Source organism: Chiloscyllium plagiosum, unplaced genomic scaffold (genome assembly GCF_037043375.1).
Source record: "Chiloscyllium plagiosum isolate Xiang-an unplaced genomic scaffold, Cpla_swu_hap1 HiC_scaffold_36, whole genome shotgun sequence".
Lineage (NCBI taxonomy): Eukaryota > Metazoa > Chordata > Chondrichthyes > Orectolobiformes > Hemiscylliidae > Chiloscyllium > Chiloscyllium plagiosum.
Window position 1 is genome coordinate 14,261,627 of NW_028270174.1, and position 23,937 is coordinate 14,285,563.

General features: G+C 40.6%; 1 protein-coding gene across 1 annotated transcript; it reads right to left on the reverse strand.

The window, feature by feature from the left end:
* Window positions 1-10,711: 10,711 nt before the first annotated feature.
* Window positions 10,712-22,956, reverse strand: LOC148139901 (uncharacterized). Its single transcript, XM_087979977.1, has 4 exons — window positions 22,740-22,956; window positions 17,668-17,791; window positions 15,188-15,448; window positions 10,712-11,778 (listed from the first exon to the last, which is right to left on the reverse strand). The coding sequence occupies exons 1-4, from the start codon at window positions 22,806-22,808 to the stop codon at window positions 11,612-11,614; spliced, it is 621 nt and encodes a 206-aa protein (XP_087836103.1). The 5' UTR covers window positions 22,809-22,956; the 3' UTR covers window positions 10,712-11,611.
* Window positions 22,957-23,937: the final 981 nt, after the last annotated feature.

Genomic DNA, 23,937 nt, shown 5'->3' on the forward strand with positions numbered 1-23,937 from the left:
ACCATTCATTCAACAACAGTTTTTGGGGAAGGGAGTTGGTTCGAGTATTAAAAGAGGAAATTCATGTTAACACAAGTGATTTGTAAAGATTTTATCAGTGAAGACTTCAATAACCCATCAGATGGAAGAGGAGGAACAAATTACTGCAGATGCTGGAATCTGTACTGAAACAACAAATGCTAGAGAAGCAGCTCTGATGAAGAGTCATCTAGAGTCAAAACATTAGTTTGCTCTCTCTCAATGAATGTTGTCTGACACACAGTGATCTCCAGCCTTTGTTGTTTTCAATATGGAAGAGGAGGTATTCCTTGACTGTAGTGCCTGTACATGTGTGGAAGGCAGAAGTCCGATCTATACTTGCCCTGGTGGCAAACACAGAACTCTTGTCATTTCAACTACAAAACATCTCCTTGATCCTTATTATCCTGCAATTTTATCTTCATGTAAGCTTCGATAACAGACTGAAACTAAAGCTCTCAGTCTCTCTCTTGTTGGACAAGCTAGCAATGTGGGATAGATGGGCTGGCATTTCTGAAAATGAAAGGATAGAGCAAGATGGTGCCACACCATCAAAAAAGTACTGTTTCATAACCTGCCTTTTTCAAGCTTATGCATTAATAGAGCCTCCCTACTTTATTTTATTTTGTTCCTTTTCATTCGTGTTAACTCACATTATTTTAGCTAATAGGGTAGAGTAGTTGAAAAAGCTTTCTAATTACTTCTAAGAGCCATCAAACCATAATGGGCTAACTGTCCTCCTTCTGTGTTACAAGTTTCTAAAATTCAGAGTCACTTAGGTTTGATTTATTTTCCTCCGCCATTTAATGTCTCATGGCAGTATTAGTGCTGCCATTTTGATTATCTCTCCTATTTCAGATCAGTCTATATGTTTTGCCTCAGCCCTGTATCCTGTTCTTTTTAAATGTTGTTTATTCCATTGTAACCAAGAGTTTGCAATCAAAATATTGGCTCAACTGTTCCCTACACAGAAACCAAGCATGACCTGTTCAGTGTTTCATTGTTTTGTTTTTGTTTCAGATTTCTTTACTGTATAATGCATTCTTCCAACCTACTCCCATGCAATCAATGCTGTTCTTTACAAAAAAGATGCACTGATTTAGCTTGAAGTGACTCTCCTCCCTTTCCCCTGTCAAAATGCCCTCAGCTCAATTATGCTGACAGAATAGAAATTTTCAGTTTGAGAACTTCAAATGACTTAACTTAGTCCAACAAAATAGTTGCCCCAAGATATCTATTGGCAACGGCAATTTTAAAGTTCTGGTAATCCTCCCAGTTATTGATGGATATTTTAAAATAATCAAGTTGCGGATGAAGCAAAAGTAAAAAGTAAAGGCCTGAAAATGAAATGAGGTCAGAGTTATACAGCAGAGAAACAGACTTGTCAGCCCAACTCGTCCATCCCAGTAGTAGGGGGGCTAAATCCCCAGCTTCATCGCTGTGAATTCAGTTCCCACTTAACTGCATAAAAGGAGGTTTCCACTGAGTTTCTAAAGTTTCATCCCCATCGATGGTATGGAATTGAAATGATACATTAATTGGATCAGCGCCAATTTTTTAAAAATGCCTGTGCTTCAGGTCACTTTAATGTAAAGAACCAGCTTGTCAAAATTGCATGGATAACATTGTACATGTGGCAGGCAGCTGAATGCTGCTAATGACCCTGAAAGATTCTAAACAAAAAAAGTTGGCAAGATAGCAGAAATCTATGCCAACAGCAAGACTGCAGTAGCATCATGACTTTGTGTTGAGATCTCTTGCCACCCACTCTTCTCAATATTGCACATGCTGTTTTAGAGCCTGTCATCTGAGCAGTCATCACATGTCTCCATGTGAGGGTCTGAAAGAAGCAACTGTACTTTGGCAGCTGAACTGTTGACGATTTAATTACAAGAAGCACCTTGTGACTACATTCTTGAATCAAGTGTTTCTGGTTCAACTTGCTCAGAGAAAACGTAACTGCACCACCTAGCTTCTCAAATTTTCAATAATGTAATTACATTTCTATTTACTATCAATGATTTTAAAAGGAAATTGGATAGGACTTAGATGTAGGAAATAAATTTCCAGGGCTCTAGGAGAATGGCACTGAATGGACAGCTCTGTAAACAACCAGTCTGGAAGTAAATGGGCCAATTGGCCTCCTTCTGTACTGTAAAGACTAAATTTTATTCTAAACATATTGAGGTCCGGATCTTTTACTATCAAATGAAACAACAGGAAAATGGGTCAATGAGAGCCAAACTTTATTTCCTTCCTTTCCAAGACCCCAAGTACACATGCCTCTTCTTGAGCTATGCAAGTACTGGACTTCCTGACCCATTTTGCTTCTGTTGATTTCCTTTCATTGTCAATCCATTAGACCATCTGGTGAAGGATGATGATAGCCTTGATTCATAGAATCCATTATAGAATTACAGAATCCATACAGTGTGGAAACAGGCCATTCAGCCCAGAGTCCACACTAAGCTTCTGAACAGCACCCCACACAAACCCCTGCCTCAACACCAGCATCTCCACCCCCCCCTCCAGAAACCCCCAACACACACACCCTATTACCCTGCCTTTCCCACGGCCAATCCATTTAACCTACACATCTTTGGATTGAGAGAGGAAACCGGAACGCCTAGAGAAAACCCACGCAGTCACCCAAGGCTGGAATCAAACCCAGATGCCTGGTGCTGTAAGGCAGCAGTGCTAACTGTTAGGTTCTTTCCGAGGTTTTGCACACAAGATGCAATTTGCACACACACAAACTTCTGCAAACAGTTAGTTTATTAAAGCTTGTACAAGCTAGGTGACCCCCTTTGAACTCTTTCGCAGGCGTGCAAGGTTGAGTCAAAGTGAGTCCCTGAACAAAGAAAACATATCCCCTTTTATACAAGCCAGTTGGCAATGCTCTAGCCACTCTCCCACAGTCACATACCACTTGATAACCCCCCCACTTACTCACAGTCGCATGTTACCCCAGGTAGAATGGCAGAATGAGATCATCCTCAAAGATAACGCAAATGTTAATGCCATAATGCTGGAGAATCATTATGCAGATGATTTCATGACTCGTGATTCCCCAAGACAATGCAGGTGTGACATAGCTCTGACCAGAAAGCACTTCTGAATGGAAGTGATTGAAAGACAGTTTAATTGGACAATAGCAAGGCCGAGTAGTAAATGACTACCTAACTGGAGCATGATTGTCGTCCCCAACCAAAGATGGTGCAGTTTAACCCTTCAATATTACAAGAATTTCCAGAGAGATATTCCCATTTAATCTTTTAACATTACATGAACCACTTAGCTGCCCATTCAGTTGTGGGAATAGCTCCAAAGTGCTGGTGAGGTCGATATTCCCTCAAAATGTGCTCTATCATTCCAGCCTCTGTCTGCTAAGTCACTGAAAGTTGAAGCCCATTCCTTCTTAGAGACTCTCTTCTGTTCCTTTGAAAATTCACTCATTACCACAACTTGTTCTACAGTTGATCCAGCTATACCATGACCTCATGCCGCTCAGCAAGCTTCTAATGGCAGCTGAAGTCCAGGTTCATAAGATAACAATGATGGTGGGAACTCTGGTATGTTTTCTCCTCCTACCCAGATCCACTGTAGTGCTTCTGTCACCATGTCAGCTCTGTCAACAATGCAGCATAGATCATGAATAAAACACAGCATCCTCCTCAATCAAGTATTTACCGCAGAAACTAAAATTTCTCCCGAATGGCACTGTTGTTAGGGTCTTTACTACTGAAAAACCTGCCTAGGGAACAGCACATACTTTGCTACCATGTCCTTGATGAAGAGCTTATGCCCGAAATGTCGATTCTCCTGTTCCTTGGATGCTGCCTGACTGGCTGTGCTTTTCCAGCACCACACTTTTTGACTACAATGTTATCTAAACTCAATAAACAGTTACTTTCTATGTATCCAGCAGATCACAAGCTGGGGCTAAATGTACCAGCTATGACCTTTGCGAGAACAAGTACTAATGACACTACCTTGAGCTCTTCTCATCAGACTGCATCACCATCTGCTTCAATTATTCATTTTCTCTAAAAGTTGCAGTGCCCTATGTTTCACTTTCTCCTATAGGACATTAATCTTATACTCTAACAATCCAGTGAAAAGAAATTTCCCTGACTCTCTCCACATGCTCTCAGTACTCAAAGCATGAAGACAGTTCCTTTGATATTCATATTGTTCAGCTGGAAGATGTTATAGCTTAGCCAAGACCGGATGTTAAACAAAATATTTGAAAGCACAGAGGCAATAAAGGATAGAAATGGAGGAATGGAAAATAAGAACATCAGTGGATGAAGAAGTTGACCAAATCATTTGAACTAGGTTCTTCAAAAACTGCTTGCTTTCACCTGTGTAATATTACATACTTCTGGTAATCTTCACTCTTCAGTTAGCTCAATCTACCCAAATCATCCTACATACCTTGCTTTAACATCCAATATTGATCCCAATCCTGTTCTTCCCATCACCGTTTCCTTTCTCATGTTGTTTCTTCAAAGACAAATTCAAATTGCGTATCCACGTTGCAAATTCCTCCACAATCTCATTCCACCCTATTTCTAGAAGCTCCTCTAGTTGGCTGTCTCAGCTTGTCCCCTTCAGCACTCAGTCACTCACATCCTGTGTGACCCCTCACTTCGAAACCATCCTAATCTAAAACTAGCAATACAGAGTTCGACTATCTCTGGTATCCCATATCTTAAAAAGCCACTGCACACTTTAACAGCAAAGAAATACATGATCAGATAATCTGCTTCCATGTACGTTTGGTGTAATCTAATGTCTGATCTAATATTGACCAGGAATACCCCGGTTTTCCTCAAATAGTACCATGGGATCTTTTACACCTGACTGAGGAGGCAGATGTGGACTCAGTTCAACATTTCATCCAGAAGGCTGCAAAGGAGCAAGATATACACAAGTTGTTGATTGTATAATTTCAGTTACTGATCCCGACAAAAATACATTATGGGTCTAATAGTTACAATCTTGAATTTTAAGATTTAAAGTGCACAATTTAGTTACTGAGTTTTAAAAGGTATTGCAACTCTCAGCTCTAAACGAGGACAACTGCAGTTCCAAAGTTATACTGATTTCAGCACCACCAAAACACAAATGTTACTCAGTAGGAAAACAAGCACCAAAACAACAGCTGGTAATTTAATTCAAATTAGCATATTACAAATCTCAAAATAATGTCTCGTGATTGGAAATAAATCAGTCAGAGTCATAGAGATGGACAGCACAGAAGCAGACCCTTCGGTCCAACTTGTCTATGCTGAGCATATATCCTAAACTAATCTAGTCCCTTTTGCCAGCATGTTGCCCATATCCTTCTAAACCCTTCTTGTTCATATACCAATCCAGATGCCTTTTAAATGCTGTTAATTGTATCAGCCTCCACCATTTCCTCTGACAGCTCATTCCATATACGCATCACTCTCTGCATGAAAACGTTGCCCTTAAGGTCCCTTTTAAATTTATCCCTTCTCACCGTAAACCCCAACCCAGGAAAAAGACTTTGTCTATTTATCTTATCCATGCCCATCATGACTTGATAAACATCTATAAGGTCACCCCTCAGCCTCCCCAGATTCCAGGGAAAACAGCCCAAGCCTATTCAGCCTCTCCCTGTAGCTCAAACCCCTGAACCCTGGCAACATCCTTGTAAATCTTTTCTGAACCCTTTCAAGTTTCATAACATCCTTCCAATAGGAGGGAGACCAAAACTTGTCACAATATTCCAAAAGTGGCCTATGCATTGTCCTGTACAGCCACAACATGACCTCCTAACTCTTATACTCAATGCTCTGACTAATAAAGGAAAGCATACCAAATACCTTCTTCACTATCCTATCTACCTGCGATTCCACATTCAAGGAGCTATGACCCTGCACTCCAAGGTCTATTTGTTCAGCAACACTCCCCAGGACCTTACCATTAAATGTATAAGTCCTGCCCTAATTTGCCTTTCCAAAATGCAGCATCTCACATTTATCTAAGTTAAACTTAATCTGCCACCCCTTGGCCCATCTGATCAAGATAATGTTGTGCTCTTGAGGTAATCTTCTTCGCTGTCCATTACATCTTCTGGTGTCATCTGCAAACTTACTAACTGTACTTCCGATGTTCACATCCAAATCATATATATTTATGATGAAAAGCAGTGGACCCAGCACCGATTCTTGTGGCACACCATGATCACAGGCTTCAGATCTGAAAAGCAACCCTCCACCACCACCGTCTGTCTTCTACATTTGAGCCAGTTCTGTATCCAAATGGCGAGTTCTCCCTGTATTCCATGAGATCTAACCTTGCTAACCAGACTCCCATGAGAAACCTTGCCCAATGCCTTACTGAAGAAGTTCATATAGATCACATCCACCGCTCTGCCGTTATCGGTCCTCTTCGTTACTTTTTCAAAAAATGCAATCAAGTTAATGAGACATGATTTCCCATGCACAAAGTCATGTTGATTATCCCTAATCAGTCCTTGCCTTTCCAAATACATGTAAATCCTGTCCCTCAGGATTGCCCCCAGCAACTTGCCCAGCATTAATGTCAGACTCACTGGTCCATAGTTCCCTGGGTTTTCCTTACCACCTTTTTTAAATAGTGGCACCACATTAGCCAACCTCCAGTCTTCCGGCACCTGACCTGTAGCTATCAATGATACAAATATCTCAGCAAGGGGCCCAGCAATCACTTCCCTAGCTTCCCACAGAGTTCTAGGGTACACCTGATCAGGTCCTGGGGACTTTATGCATTTTAAGACATCCAGCACCTCCTCCTCTGTAATATGGACATTTTTAAAGATGTCACCACTTATTTCCCCACATTCTGTACCTTCCATATCCTTTTCCACAGTAAACACTGATGCAAAATACTAGTTTAGTGTCTCTGCCCACCTCCTGCAGTTCCACACATGGGCTGCCTTGCTGAACTTTGAGGGGCCCTATTCTTTTTCTAGTTACCCTTTTGTCCTTAATGTAATTAGATTAGATTCCCTACAGTGTGGAAACAGGCCCTTCAGCCCAACAAGTCCACACCAACTCTCCAAACAGCAACCCACCCAGACCCCTTCTGCTACATTTAACCCTGACTAATCCACCTAATACCACAGGCAATTTAGCATGGCCAATTCACCTAACCTGCACATCTTTGGACTGTGGGAGGAAACCAGAGAACCTAGAGGAAACCCACGCAGAATTGAACCTGGGTCCCTGGTGCTGTGAGGCAGCAGTGCTAACCACTGGGCCACCATGCCGCCCCTATTTGAATTCTTCTTAACCCTATTTGCTAAAGGTATCTCATGCCCCCCCCTTTTGCTCTCCTAATTTCCCTCTTCACTATACTCCTACTGCCTTTATACTCTTCCAGGGGTTCATTCGATCTCTGCAGTCTACACCTGACATATGCTTTCTTCATTTTCTTTACCAAAACCTTAATTTCTCTAGTCATCCAGCTTTCCCTACACCTACTAGCCTTGCCTTTAACCCTAACAGGAACATACTGTCTCTGGATTTTCATTATATAATTTTTGAAATTCTTCCCATTTCCATTCCGTCCCTTTACCCACGAATGCCTGCCCCCCCAATCAATGTTTGAAAGTTCTTGCTGAGTGTCATCAAAAGTGGCCTTCCTCCAATACCAAATCAAAAAATTCTCTTGTACACGCCAAACAAATTCCTCTCCATCTAAATCCTTAACACTATGGCAGGCTCAGTCTATGTTTGGAAATTTAAAATCCCCTGCCATAACCACCCTATTATTCTTACAGATAACTGAGAAACAAATTTGAAAGGAGATCTCAATTTCCCACTGACTATTTGGGGGGATCCATTGTACAATCCCAATAAGGTGATCGTCCCTTTCTTATTTCTCAGTTCCACCCAAATAATTTCCTGGATGTATTCCCAGGAATATCCTCCGTAAGTACAGCCATAATGTTATCCCTTATCAAAAATGTCTCCCCCTTTCTATCCTTCCTATAGCATTTGTATCCTGGAATGTTAAGCTGCCAGTCCTATCCCCATCCCCGAGCCACGTTTCTGTAATGGCTATGATATCCCAGTCCCATGTTCCTAACCATGCCCTGAGTTCATCTGCCTTCTGTTCATTTGTTAGGCCTCTTGCATTGAAATAAATGCAGTTTATTAGTCCTACCTTATTCTTAGCCTTGTTCCTGCCTGTCCTGACTGTTTGACTTAATCCTTTCCCAAAATGTACCAGTCTCAGACTGATCGCTTTCCTCACCATCTCCCTAGGTGCCAACATCCCCCCACCTTACTAGTTTAAATCCTCCTGAGCAGCTCGAGCAAATCTCTGTCAGATTAGTCCCCTTCCAATTCAGGTGCAATCCATCCTTATTATACAGGTCACTTCTACACCAGAAAAGATTCCAATGATCCAAAAATATGAACCCTTCTACCATGCATAAACTCCTCAGCCACACATTAATCGGCTCTATCCTCCTATTCCTACCCGCACTAGCTCATAGCACCAGGAGTAATCCAGATATTACTACCCTTGAGGACCTTCTTTTTAAATTCCTGTCTATCTTCCCATAGTTTCCCTTCAGAATCACATCTTTTTAACACAAAACAAGGAAACAACTGGGATAGAGTTATTTAGGGGTAATTGCCACAAATAATGAAGCAAGTGCTGAAATAAAATCTCATAAATAAAAAAAAATCTTTCTGGTTCTGCAAAATGTTTTATTTTTCAGACTGAAACCTGTCTTTCTCCTTTTTTCAGATTCACTCACAGAATGTGGGCATTACTGGCTGGGCCAGAGTTTATTGCCTATCCCCAGTTGCCTTGAAGAGGGTACTGGTGAAGTGCCTTCTTGAATTGCTGCAGTCCATGTGCTGTAGATAGATCCATGGATCTGTTAGGGAGGGAGTTACAGGATTTTGCTCCAGCAATACTGAAGAAACCATGATACATTTCCAAGTCTAGATAGTGAATGGCACTGGCCGGAATTTATACTTGCACTTCCATCCACACTGTTTTGATCATGTCGTAAGGATGCAGGAATCCCAAAGCATTTAAAGACATATTGGACTTTTAATTAAGTGTCTTTTTAAAAAAAAAACATACATCTACGAAAGCAATTCAGTGGCTATCTAGAGTGAGATACCTGGAATGAACACACCTGATGAGGCGTTAAAGAAACTTCAAAAGGGGTGGACTTAGAAAGGGGAGAAATAAAGTAAACGTAATCTCCGGTAACCTATTTCAGACAAGAAACATAATAAAAGAAGACAGGAGACGGGTTGAGATATATGTTTTATGTTGATCCCTTTCAAGAGTACATAAACGGTGAGTTAAAAATCACTTCAACCCGAACCTGCAAGTTTGAAGAAGGTGTTCTAGTGAATGAAGGTACTCATGGATGCCACTGGACATAGGTACTCACATGCACTCACCTGAATTCATCCACTTGTCTATGAAGATGTTAGCCAAAGAACTACCAACTGGTCACCTAATGTTGGAGATATAGGACTCTCTTGCCCAGAGGTTAGAAGCCAATTAGCCAGCAACCAGTCAAATGGAAACAGCTCAAAAGTATTTCAGCCATTCAGCCAGCCAAGAATCTCGAAAACAAATACTTAAATATCAACATTCCATTGTCTGTGGCTCAGTAGTTAGCATTGCTGCCTCACAATGCCTCAGGCGACTGCCTATGTAGAGTTTGCACATTCTCCTAATGTCATGATTCGGAGATGTCGGTGTTGGACTAATGTCAGCAGGCTTTCCTCTGGGTGCTCAAGGTTCCTCCCACAATCCAAACACGTGTAGGCTCGGTGGACTGGTCATGCTAAATTGCCCATAGTGTCCAGGGATATGCAGGATAGGTGAATTAGACATGGGAAATGCAGGGTTACAGGCTTGAGGTGAGGGTTTGGGTCTGGGTGGGATGCTCTTCAAAGGGTCAATGTAAACTCAATAAGCTAAATGGCCTGCTTCCACGCTGTAAGGATTCTATCACTCCCTGATACGCTTCACGAATGACTATAGAGACTGATCCATACACCTTTTAACTTCTTTTTTTTTTAACTCATTTCTATATCAAATCAGTGTGTATCATCTGTGTTGCAGTATTGCAATAGCATAACATCTAATAAACTCACTTTTGTTAACTCAAAGAAAGCCTAGTTGAATTGGCTCCTTTTAAAACAAATTCAATTGCTCTGGGGGAAAGGTGTACACTAGGGAGGGAATAATATGTAAATTAACCTAGTTGTGAGCAAAGGGATAATTTGATAAAGAAGAGGAACCAGATCATCCTCCCTCATAATTGGGGTACCCTGTCAGGAATTGTGAAAGCTTGGAAAAGCATGTCAGGAACTGATTGTAACACTAATTATATTATGCACTGATACTTGAAAAGGAAAGTCTTTTAGGCAATAAAGTATAAAGCTGGGACTAATTGGACAACTTCACACAAGAGCTGGCACTGACACAATGCACCAAATGGCCTCTTTCTGTACTTTGATTATTCTATAATCATTATTTGCAAGACATATGGTCTGGGCTTTTCAACTAATCAGGCGGGGAGGAGACGTAAACTTTATTTAGGGACACACAAGTTTTTGTCTCCTGAAAACTTTATTTCTTGCCTCAAGATCCATGGGCACCATCCAGTTGATTGTCTACATGGTCATTCTTCTAGAAAGCACTCGAAAGGTGAGCAGAGACTGTAGAACATTGGAGTACAAAAGGAGCATCAGAGTCAAGCTTAATTCAAACCATGATCCCATCCAGCATTAGTCATCAGTCAAGAACAATGGTCAACTTTTCGTTAGCCATAGCCCCAACTGCTGAGGATTATAACCAAAACTCAACAACTGCTCTAGATCAGGTCACTTCGAACAGCACAGAGCTGTAAGCAAACATCGCCTACCTCATCCAATTGCTGAATTATCAAAAGACCTTCAAAGAACTAATTCAACAACTGTATAAATTTAGTTAAGCATTTGGTTATTTGCTTGTGTTAGAAATCATAAGAAAAACCTATTACAGTAACAAAGGTGGAATGTTTTTCTATTGTATCAAAAGAACAACACTGCCCATAATATACAAATAAACACCAAAGTAACACTGAAAAAAGATATTGTTCCATTCTATTAAAGGAACAGAGGTTAGTCAACACTGACAAGAGGGAGTGGCGACACTGATAACAGATTAACTGGTTACTATAGTATAAGAGAAAGAACACTTTTTATTTGTAATTTTAACAATGTAGAGATTCAAAATACATTTCAAAGTAAAACAGACATCAAATATAATGTCTTAAAAACAATATTGATAAATGAAACAAAATTGCTCATCACATTCCCAGTTAGTAATTATACAGTCTTCTTTTCCAAGCTGAAACTTTTTCAGTGAATTCTAAAAAGAAACCGTACCAACGTGAATTCTGAATTTTGTTGGTACACAAGTGCGAAGGAGAGCAGTGTGAGTAGCGTCCTTTTAAGGCACACTTCCATTATGAAAGAATTAAAAAGAAACAACTTCAAATTACAAGATGTGTGTCTACCTTCTTCTTCAGACAGGATGAGGTGTCCATACACTAGTCATCAGCATCATCAAATTGACCTTCCACAGTAGGAACTTCTACCACATTTGCTCTTTTTGAGAGAGCGTGATCACGGCTTGGGTTGTAAGTCTCACTGTCCTGCCATACAAGCTGCACTTCGCAACAAACACCTCTAACAATTATTGCTAGGTCATCTTCATCTAGAAGAAAACACATCACAAGCAGTTAAAGGAAAAATCATCAGTATTAAGCAAGCAAAGGTAGCAACTAATTTGTACATGGATTCCAGAAACAACAAGACTAATGCATCCAAGATTGGTATGATTTACATTTATCACTACTGTTTCAGTTTCTGTTTCTTGCCAGATTATGTATGTAATATGTACATTTGGAATATTCAAGAATAGCTGTCTTGGATAGGAGAAAGAAATCATGAAATTACAGACCTATTAGTCTAACATCTGTTCTGCAGAAGTTACTAGATTAGGTTTAAGGTGACTGAGCACTTGGATAAATAAGAAGTGGTCAGAGAAAGTCAACATCAATTTGTAACCACTATGTCACGTGTAACCAATTTAGTTTAACATCTGAAGCGATTATTCCCTTGCCAGCATTGCACATAATTTGATTAACTGGGGAAAAGAAAGGGTAATCTAATGGCAGTGGATAATGGGTGAAGTGTATGGGCGATTTGGTGGTGCGAGAAAAAAGCCATTTGGTCATACATGATAATATTTCCAGATATTAAAAAAGATATCTGGAAATGTTATCTTCTTGATCAGGATGCCCAGATTTAAATCCCAGCTGCTCCAGAGGCGTGTAATCATATTTCGAAACACATTGATTAAAAAATATTTTCAAGAGCTTGATTCTCGTGCTTGTAATTTGTTCACTGGGTGACTAGTTAATTTGGTGATGCCAGCATCTCAGCTATTCACAATGTGCATTAATGGATTAGATGAAGGAATTAAAAGTAATATTGTCAGATTTGGAGATGACACGGGGTGGGGGGGGGGGGAAGATGAGCTATGAAGAGGATGCAGAGATGCATCAGTGCAATTTAGACAAGTTGTGGATAACATGGGTATATGAGAGGCTATATCCTTTGGTAGCAAAAACAGGAAGGCAGGTTATCATCTGAATGGTTACAAACTGAGAAAGGAGAATGTGCAATGAGACCTGGCTGTTCTCATATACCAGTTGATGATACTGGTCTGCAGCTGCAGAAGGCAAATAGTAAATTGGCCTTCAATGGCGATAGGATTTGAGCACAAGAGCAAGGGTGTCTTAGTGCAATTATACAGGGCTTGGTGAGAAAACATCTGGAAAATTGTGTGCAGTTCTGGTCGCCTTATCTGAGGATAGATGCTTACTATAGCGGGATTGCAGTGAATGTTTAGCAGACCTATGTCTGGCAGTACTGATGGTCGCCTTATCTGAGGATAGATGCTTACTATAGCGGGATTGCAGTGAATGTTTAGCAGACCTATGTCTGGCAGTACTGATGTATGAGAAGAGATTGAATCAGTCAGGATTATATTGGCTGGAGTTCAGAAGAATAAGGGGAAATCTTGTAGAAAGGTAACATTCTAACAGAAAACCCTGACAGAACTAGACAGGATGGTTACAGGAATGGTGGTCTCGACGGCCTGGAGTCCAGAACGTGGAGTCACAGTCTAAGGTTACGGGTAAACCATTTAGGACTGGGAAGGGGAGAAGCTTCTTCTCCTGGACGGTGGCGAGTCTGTGGAATTCACGATCACTGAAAGGAGGCCACGCCCACAGCAAAACATTGTATGATTTCAAGGAGTCAGATAAAGCACTTAAGGCTAAAAGGGAACAAAGTGAGGAAAAGCAGGAACAGTCTATCAAGTTGAATGATTAGACATGATCATAGTGAATGGCAGAGCAGGTTTGAAGGGCTGAATGGCCTTCTGCTACTCCTATTTTCGATGTAACAGGGTCAAAAGAGCAGACTAGCCTACTCCTCAGGAATCTTGGCCAGACAAACCAATAAGCAAGCAACTACAACTTAAGAAACTATCTAGAATAAAAAAGGAAGGAAATGCAACAGCATTAAAACAAAGATCACTGAAGCAGTGACTTTTTGCACAAAGAGAAATAAAACATAAATCTTATTCTGAAATACAAGATTTCAAAGGAAATACAGAAGTGCTCTCAATCTGCTTGGTAACTAGTTATGACTCTGACCACCTACCAAATTTGTGTTACAATCCAAGGGCCTGAATTTTTTACATTTTAAAGTGAGAGATCCAGACAATTTACTAGAAGAATAAAGCCAAAGATTTCAGTTTTATGGAAACGACAAAGCTTTCTACACAATATCAGAACAGCAATGCAAATTTAAAAATGTAAAACTTATTTCTAACATGTGGAATTAAGATGTGGCAAGCATGGGTATTGGTATTTAGTACGCTGGCCTTCCTTCATTTCTCAGGATTTGTACGTGCAGAATTACATTTTATTTTGCTCAAAAACTGCATGAATCCATGTAAGATTCTGTAAATTCATTTTTTAAGACTAGAATCAGTCTGAACATTGTGGCACAGACAGCCTCACACAGGGCATCTCACACCTTAAATGCATTATCTGGGCTGACATGACACCAATTGTTAAAGTTCACTTGAGAATGTAACTTTAAAAAAGTTTGCGATTTATATATGAAAGAATTGAAACCAACATGATCATTCTAAAAGATGAGAGACTTAACAAACAATCCAGGTCTTTTTTCAATATATAATTTCAGTTACATCACACTGTAAACTTTTGCTATAAATTGTGTCTTACAATCTTGTACTCTACAACCACCTGATGAAGGAGTAGCACTCCAAAAGTAGTGATTCCAGATAAACCTGTTGGACTATAACCTGGTGTTGTGTGATCTTTAACTAATATCATTTAAAGTTGTTTAACCTAAAAATGTTCATGAAATCTGAACCAGTCATGCAAATTAATTGTTAAAATGTCAAGCATGGAAGGTATAGAGATTTGGACAAAAAACATTTTAGATTTTTAAAGTGGGTTTAAATTTCAGAATGCTTTGGCAAAGACACATGCCACTTTTGATGAAAACAATGAAAGAACTGAGGATAAATGGACCATTCTGTCAGAAAACAATAGTTGACAAGGGAAAGGTTAACTGAATACACTTTTCTGCCCCTGTCCCAGTCTCTAAGCAACAATGGATCAAATGAAATATGAGAGTGAATTTGGCCATCTTAGAAAAACAAAATCAGGCAGCGTGTGAAACTGGCTGCCAATGTGTTACTGTACAAGACAAACTTCACCACCATAATGTTAGAACTGTATTTTTCCCCCAAAACAGCAATCAAGGTTTTACTTTTTAAACAAATAACATACTTGCATATTTGACATTTTATGCTGCCTCCAACATAATGAAAAACAGCTAATAAGAGATAGTTTCTAAAAATCACATTTCCATTGAATCTCCTAAGAATCACAAAACATATATGCAACAGAGTGTAGGCAGAAACTAGAAGACACAACTACTACAAGTGATTTCTAACCATTATATAAATGTTGTTCAAAAAAATAAGGCCAATTGTTAACCATGCACAAATCTATTACCGTAGGGACAAGCTTCATTGAGTTCATTCTCCCAGTCCTCTTTCTCAGAAACCGGCTCTCCATCCATTCCAGGTATTTGTGTGGCTTCAGCCAGTGGAGAAACTTCGTAATCACTCAGGTCACTATCCAAATAATTGTGGTAATCAGCTCCATTTTCATCCTCAAATTCATTTTTATCGTCTGTTCCGAAGGGGATGTAGTTGCTCTGAATTTCCAAATTCTGCAAACCTGAATGAAGTGCAATCTCGTCTGCCTGCCCTACTGAAAGAAGATGAAAAATGTGCACATTTAGAAATAAATTATGAATGAATTAACAGGATGACTAAGATTTTTTTCCACAATATTGATTTTACAACACTAGCGTTTTATCTCTTGACTTGGATTCAAAACCAGCCTGCAGGGATGGAATGACATTTGCTGTAATAATCTCAACTAAATCTGGATTAGAGAACAGCTGTGGTCTCCTTACTTGAGGAAGGATGTAATGGCACTAGAAGCCATTCAAAGATGGTTCAGAAGATTAATTTCAGAGACAAAAAACTTACTTTTAAAGAGTAGAGATTGTGCAGTTTAAGCCTATACTTACTAGAGTTTAGAAAGGTGAGAAGAGATATAAATGAGGTATATAAGATATTAAAGGGGATTGATAAAGTAGACGTAAAGCAGATGTTACCCTTAGTGGGGCAATCTAGAATAAGAGGTCATATGTTCATGCTAAGGGATGGAGATTTATAACAAGGAGAAAAAGGAATTACTTTTTGCAAAGGGTTATGTATCTGAAGTAATTACCCAGAGTGCACTGGTGCCAGAACATAATAAATTTAGGGGAGGAGATGGATTGATTTTTAACAAGTAATGAGTTGAAGTGTTGTGGGAAGCAAGTGAAGTTGAGGCAGAGAGATCAGCCATGATCATATTAAACACAGCAGGCTAGAGGGCTTGAATTGCTTACAATTCAGCACTTTCAAACTAGTTATGGGCATGGATAAAAGTTCAGATTCAGATTAGTACAACAGATTAAAATCTTCATTATGAATTATTGTAATTGATTGGCCAAAATCAAGGGCCACCAGGGTGAGAAAAGAAAGAAAGGAAGATGAGATACATTGTGTACCCATCATAACAAATAGTGTAATCAAAATAGTTTGAGTGGTTTCAATTCTTTTCAAGTAAATCTTGTGTAGAAGGGGGTCTAGGATTAACAGGAGAAATTTGCAAGTTAACAGCAGTTGTGGCAGTGTAGTTTTGGAGAGTGAGATCCGTGATGTGCAACCCATGCAAGTTCTGTCCTGGGAACATGACAGTAGTAGGAGTGAACATTACTATAAGTGGATGGTATTGGCCACTTGATTTCAAGATCTGAGAACACAAGAGAAGAGTTCCTGGAATATGTGGAAGAACAGTAACTCAGAGCTGTTGTCAAGGGAAGATAGATACTTATAACAGCAGGAGGAAGCATTGGGAAAAAAGGGTGTGCAACCAATAGGAGAAATTGCTAGAAACTATTGATCTCAACGTTGATTAATCCTAAAGTGGAGACGCAGGTGGGAATGACAGGAAAGATGAAGCAGGGATGTCGACATATCAGATCACCTCTGCAGATTAGAGTGCAGGAGTTTTGTATAGAACATAAAAGGTTGGCTGTTTAACCCAACCAGTGTATACCAATGTTAATGCTCCATTTGAATTTTCACCAGTACAAGCTTAACTAACCCCATCAGCCTAAACCTCCATTTCCTTGTCCCTCATATATTGAGGGGTACAGACAGAAACTGTCGGAGAATGTTATAGTATCGGGTTCAGTTTGGCAATTTCATCAGGTCATCCCCATAACAGAGAAAGCCTTAAAGAGCTATTTTTCAAGTAACAAACTAGATCAAGCTTTGAGCTGACAAAGACTTGCATTTTGACTGCCAATTATAATAGGGGAGACAGAGGAATCAAATGAAGATGAGAAACTGAGAGGTACCAAGACTTTCAGTCACATCGCAATAAGTTCCATTATTTTCCACATTCCCAGATACAGTGCAGAAGTCACAATTCTTTCCCTCTCTAGTTTAGATACGTAAAAACCAAACACATTTACTCAGACACAGGTTAAGTTTTCAATCAGTCCTCTCCAATGAAGCATGCAACAGATGAATGTGACTTAAGTTATTTAGTGCAAGTAACAAACAGTTAAATACATCACCTATATTATTTTATATCTGCAACCACATATTTGAGACCAGTCATTTTGCAACACACGTTTCACCATCGTATTCGGATTTCACTCTTTAGCTTGCCAAATGTCATCCACTCATTAAGTTCAGAGAACTGTTTTCAATCTAATCTTGCGGATAGAAATTTTTTTCTCAGGTTAAGAAAACTAATTTGAGTGCCTTAATGATGAACACAATTTACAAATGGAAAACACTCCATTCCTGCATTCAAAATATGTTTGGACATATGCAGATGAAACTGACAGTGTGCTGCAGCACCAACAAGGAAATGGAGCATACCTACTTTGGGTCTCCACACAGGTCTTCCATTTTTCTGGCAATATGATTTAACATGCAACTCTTCAAGTTGTTGTGCTAATTCTTTATTTTCTTTGATTGGAACCTACAAAAGCAGAAGCAAAAATTATTCCCAAAACTTAACACACTAAAACATACAATTGTTAATTACAAGTTACTTTATGCTATTATACTCTAAGTTACCTTGAAACAATATTTTATTTAAATTAAGGTTCGTATTCATTTGGTAAAAAGTGAGACACTTGTTCCACAGGCTGTCTTCTGTCAATAATAATTTACATTTCTTTAATACTTTTAAGCCAGTAAAATGCCCCAAAATGCTTCAAAGAAACACCTGCAGATAAAATTTGACACTAAACCACAGATTACATGGGAAAAGTGAGCAAAAACTTGATTAAACAAGTAGGCATTAAGGAGAGTCTTTAAAAGGTGCGGTTTAGGGAGACAGTGCAAGAGCTTGAGACGTAAACAATTAAAGACTCTGCCTTCAATAGTGGATCAAAGAAATGGATGTGAAGAGAATAGAACTGAAAATAGGTTCTTGGAGGGTGAGAGAAGATTACACAGGTAGGGAGAGGTGAATTCAAGGAGAACTGTACATTGAATACCGGTACAGCTGGAGTAGAATTCAACACACAACACAGGCATGATGAGTGAATAAGCCTTAAATGACAATTATGTTGCAGGCAAAGTTTTGAATGAATTCCAGTTAGTGGACTATTTAAAATAGTCTTGGAAAAATAAAGCTGAAATAAAACAACAACAACAACAAAAAGGATTTTCAATAGCAGGTGGGCTGAGGTAAGGTGGAGATAGATAATATCACAGAGTAGCCCCTGAGCTTAACATTGGGTAGAGAAAACCACTGGTCTCGAGTAAGATATATTTTAAAAATGCTTTTGAGCACTTTATTTGTGCATTTGAAGTGTGAGATTGTCTTCTGTGGAGACTACTTGTTTGATTTGATTAGTCTTGTTGAATCCAACAAGACACATTCAGCAGTTTTAACTCTGGTTACAGCAGGTCCAGTTTGTGCACCACACCTGTATCTTAAGAATTTATGTAGTGTAACTCATTAGCTTGTTTCAGAAAAAGATATAGATTGCAAAAATTTTACTAGGTACAAGTTTTACTTCCTGTCATGGTGAACTTGATTTTAACAATGTGAACATTTTTTTTGAAAAAAGTCTACATTATTCACATTTAGTTCCAAAGAAAATGTTTGAAGTACCATTTATCAAATCAGTACTGCCGGGTTCAGTGGTCAACTGTCGCAAATAACATGGAGAAAGGGAGGACTGCAGATGCTGGAGGTCAGAATTGAAAAGTATGGCGTTGAAAAAGCAAAACAAGTCATGCAGCAGCTGAGGAGCAGGGTAATTGAATTTCGGGCATAAGCCCTTCATCAGGAATGTGGAGGGTGTGGGGAGGAAGTTCTGAGAGATATATGAGAGAAGGGTGGGACTGGGGGAGACGAGACGTGGATGGAGGTGGATGGGTGATAGTGATGTGTCAGAGGGGAGGGTGGAGTGGATAGGTGTGAACGAAGATGGACAGGTGGGAAGGAAGATAGACGAGTGGGGCAGTGCAGAGTTGGAGGGTCTGATCTAGGATGAGGTGGTGAAAACTGGTGAAATCAACATTGATACTGTGTGGTTGGAGGGTCCCAAGGCAGAAGATGAGGCGTTCTTCCTCCAGGCTTCGGGTGGCTTGGATTTGGTAATGGAGGCCCCCCAGGACTGGCATGACCTTGGCAGAGCGGAGGGGAAGTTGAAGCGGTCTGCCACAGGGCAGTGGAGTTGTTTAGTGTGTGCCCCGAAGATGTTCCGCAAGTTGGCAGCCTGTCTCCCCAATGTCGAGGAGACCACATCAAGAGCAATGGACACAATAGTTGAGGTGTTTGGATGTGCAGAAAAATCTCTGCCAGATTTGGGACCTTGGTTGGAGTTTAGGATGGAGGTGTGGGTGCAAGTTTTCTGCCTCTTGAGCCAGAGAAGGAAGGTGCTGGGAGTGGAGGGTGAGTTCGTGGGGGGTGTGGACCTAATACTGGAGTTGTGGAGGGAATAGTCTGCGGAATGCTGATAGGGGTGGGGAGGAAAATGGATCTCTGGTGGTGGGGTGTGATTGTAGGTTGCAGAATTGGAGGAGCATAATGCGTAGTATTCGGAGATTAGTGGGGTGTCAGGTGAGGATCAGGGGGGGTTGGGGGCGTTCAACAGCAGGTGTGGGAAATGGAGGAGATGTGCTGGAGTGCATTGTTGGCCACATGGAAGTGGAAACTGAGGTCCTTGAAATAGGCCATCTGGGATGTCCTGGTGTGGAACTGCTCCTCCTGGGAGCAGATATGGCAGATGAATTAGGAGAAAGGGATAGGGTTTTTACTGTGTGTGTGTATTGGGGAGGGGGGGTGGGTCAGTGGGTTTGAAGTTGAAGTTGATGTTCACATTGAGTTGGTCCTCGAAAGGTGAAGACGGAGAGGTCCAGGAAGGGAGGGAAGTGTCTGAGATGGCGCAGGTGAACTTAAGGTCAGGGTTCACAAGTAACATACCAGGCTGTCTCAATCTATACGTGACGTGGAGGTGCCAATGTTGAACTGAGATGGACAAGGTCAGAAGTCATATGACACCAGCTTATCGTGCATAAGGTTTACAGGTCGTTCGGCTAGAATGTGCGTTTTGTTAATGCAAATTTGCTATAATGTGACTGACAAATTGGGGATACTGTTTCTATAGCGCAAATGTTTAAAGCGTGTACTGGTTATAACACGATTCCGGTCCAATTAGTTTAAAATGGTGCTGCTTTTTCATGATTTTCTTATAACACGGGGTTGCAAGAGAACGGGACTACCACATCATAGCGGGACTGACTATATTTGAAATCACAAGCTAACACAGCACTGCCCCTTTGTCAGGTGAAGTGGACCTTCACGTGGCAAAGGGACAGTGCTCCGAAAGCTTGTGATTTCAAGTAAACCTGTTGGACTATAACCTGGTGTCGTGTGACTCAATCTAAACAGGCAATATTATTTTATTGTGACCATTGTGTAGTACATTCAACATGCATAGTAATGACAGAAGCTTCATATAAGCAATAAATGGAAATGAAGCAGGACAATCAAACAATTCCACTTGCATTTGTAGTTTTTAATTACCCTTTAAAAGCATCTGTGAATTAAAACAATAAATATAGGGACACATATCCAAACATACATGGTAAAATAAACTAAAACAAGATCGCAAAAGAAATTTCATATCACTTTTAATTCTCACAAGTCTACATGCCTGCTAGTGAACACCCAACACCTCCATTCCTGCACACAGTGATCTCTGGATTTAACTCACAAAGTGAGGCAACCTTTTAATTATTTCATCTGAGAGATGTACATTAGTTATCACCAACATTTTCTTCCCATCTAATTGCGAGAAGGTGATGGTAAGCTACCTTGTTGAACCACTGGAATCCTTTTGACTTTCTGCAGTGGACTTGCACAACTGAGTACAGTTATGACAACCTCACTACTGCGGATCTGAAGTCACATTTGAATCAGGCCAAGCAAAATCAGCAGATTCATAAAGTCTTGGAGAAACCCAGCAAGTCTGGAGGCATCCAGAGAGAGAAAAACAAAGTTAACATTCAAATACAACAACTCTGTCAGAACAGCATGACCACTGGACTGAAACATTAACTCTGATTTTTTTCACTCTACACATGTTGAATTTCTCCAGCATTTGCAGTTCTTGGTTTTATTTTAAATAAGGTCAGATTTCCTCCCTAAAGGCAATCTTTAAAATTAACCTATTCTTCTAATCAAAATCTTCAGAGATGTAATTATACACCTCTGGAGCAGATGGGACTTGAATCTGGATCTCACAGTCCAGGAGTAAGGACACTACCACTGTTGGTGGGGGGTTCACCACTGTAACATTAACACGACAGCTCTCATATGGGATTTTACATCGATATAGATCATGAAGCTTTTATTCAAATCAACTTTCATTCCAGATTTTATTAATTTAAATTCCACTAATTGCTATTGTGGAATCTGAACCAGTGCCTCTAAAGCAACAGCCTCGGTCTCCAGATTACTAAACTTCCGTGACACTATCAATACATACAATTCCCTTAGGATTACACTGGAAAGACTGTTTCCCCTTCGACTTCTACCAACAAAAGCATAATTGAGAGACCATCACTTCAGTTTTACATTCCCTGACCTTCCACATACATCCCCTGACCTTCCACATACATCATTTTCTTTCACTGCTATGTTGGTGCTTTTCCTTACACATGTATTGGCTCAATAATTGCACAATAATGTACAGCCTCACCCACAAATTTTTTTTTTAAGAAAAGTCCAGCACCTAGAAATAAAAAGAGGTCACTCACTGAGGCAAGGCGTCACTACATGCTTTATATGGAGAATGCTGCAATTTCAAAATAGCTCTCTGGCTGGGATAGGAGCAATAGTTTTGAGAAGTCATCTTTGTTAATGTTGCAGTGATGACCCCCACCAACAGTCTAGAAATATTGACATTTGTTGCTGTAAAATTTGGGACTCGGGTGCGATTAGTTGTACTGTTTCAATAACGGCTAAAATCCACCATTCAAAAATGCAAGTGTTACCCCACAATCAAGGCAATTCAACCTCACAAATTTGCAATACAAAAACGTACTCATGTAGCCCTTATTGCATACATGGCTCAGGACTTAAGACTTGATTTAAATTTTCAGTTCTGAAAGCTTACTGATTTGCAAATTCCATTATTCATATTCAACGTGAATCTCGCTTTCCTCTCTAACCCACCACGCCTGCCACTTGTTCAATTTGCTTTCCTACTTTTGTGAGTACGGGATTGTGACATATTTAATCGGATTACGCGTGATTTTTGATTTTCTGAAAATCACTTATACATTTGGAAGTCACCGTTCAACTCAGCCTTCGGACTGCGAACATGCTTCTTGGAACAAGATATCATGATTAGCAATTAACAAAACAAATGGGTCAGCTGCAGGTAACTAAAGCTCCCAATTACCTCTGTTAGAATATCACCATTTGGGAATAAGACAAGATCAGTGCCCTCAGCCTCCATAATGAAAAACATTAACTCAACATCGGCTTTACTCCAACACCACACCCTCTCCCAAATAATGTGAGCTTATTATATCATGGTAAAGCATCCAATCGAAGCATCAGCACAGAAATTGCTCGTTGCTTTTACAAACACTCATTATTTCCGATGAACAAAAACAAAGGCCTAACTGCTGCTATCGCCGCCTGGACTGCAGAAGCGCGGCAAATCGACTTTTGCGACTGCGCAATGAGGACCATCTACGTGGCGGCCGCGCCTGCGCGACGGTCTTCCCGCCCGCGAGTGAACAGGCGAAGGCGGGTTGTGAAGACCTACGCATGTGCGGAACTGCCTCCAAGGCCGTGGAGACACCGATGTCGCGTGGTGGAGCGCCTGCGCGGTCGTGGGTTTGTGGCGGTTGGGAAGGAGAAGCGCACGTGCGGAAGGGTTTTTTTAAGAAAAAAACAAGCGGGAAGTTGGAATGGGGGAGGAAGAGTGGAGTGGGATATGGGTTGGCTGGAGATTCAGAGGAGCAGGAGAGTCAACATTTCGGGCATAAATTCCTCCTTCATCAGGATGGAGGGGGTAAGGGGCTAAGAGATAAGTAGGAGGGCGGGGCAAGGGAGGAAAATAGCTCAGAAGTGATAGATCAAGGTGGGCAATGATGGTGATAGTTCGGTGTGGAGGGTGGGGTGGTTAGGTGGGAATGAAGATGGACAGGTGGGACAGTTTGGGGGGGGTTACTGAGTTGGAGAGTTGGCTTTGGGATAAGGTGGGGGGAGGGGAGAGGAGATGAGGAAACTGGTGAAATCCATATTGATCCTGTGGGGTTGGAGGGTCCTAAGGCAGAAGATGAGGTGTTCTTCCTCCAGGCTTTGGGTGGCTTGGATTTGGTGGAGGAAGCATAGGACTTGCATGGAAGTGGTTGGCCACAGGGTGGTGGGGTTGTTTAGTGCATGTGTCCTGGAGATGTTCTCTGGAAAATTCCACAAGTTGGTGTCCTGCCTCCCCAATGTAGAGGAGACCCCATAAAGAGCAATGGATGCAGTGGATGAGGTGTTTGGATGTGCAGGAAAATCTCTGCTGGATGTGGAAGGATCCTTTGGGTCCTTGGATGGAGGTGTGGGTGCAGGTTTTATACATCTTGTGGTGGTATGGGAAG

What these genes read in the sequence shown, in the direction of transcription:
- LOC148139901 (XM_087979977.1), bottom strand. Translation starts at nt 22,808, where the DNA reads ATGTTTTTCATTATGGAGGCTGAGGGCACTGATCTTGTCTTATTCCCA. An exon ending in TATGCTCCATTTCCTTGTTG is followed by an intron (nt 15,449 to 17,667) that starts GTGCTGCAGCAC and finishes ATCTTCTTTCAG; the next exon opens with TAGGGCAGGCAGACGAGATT. An exon ending in CAATGAAGCTTGTCCCTACG is followed by an intron (nt 11,779 to 15,187) that starts GTAATAGATTTG and finishes GTTTTCTTCTAG; the next exon opens with ATGAAGATGACCTAGCAATA.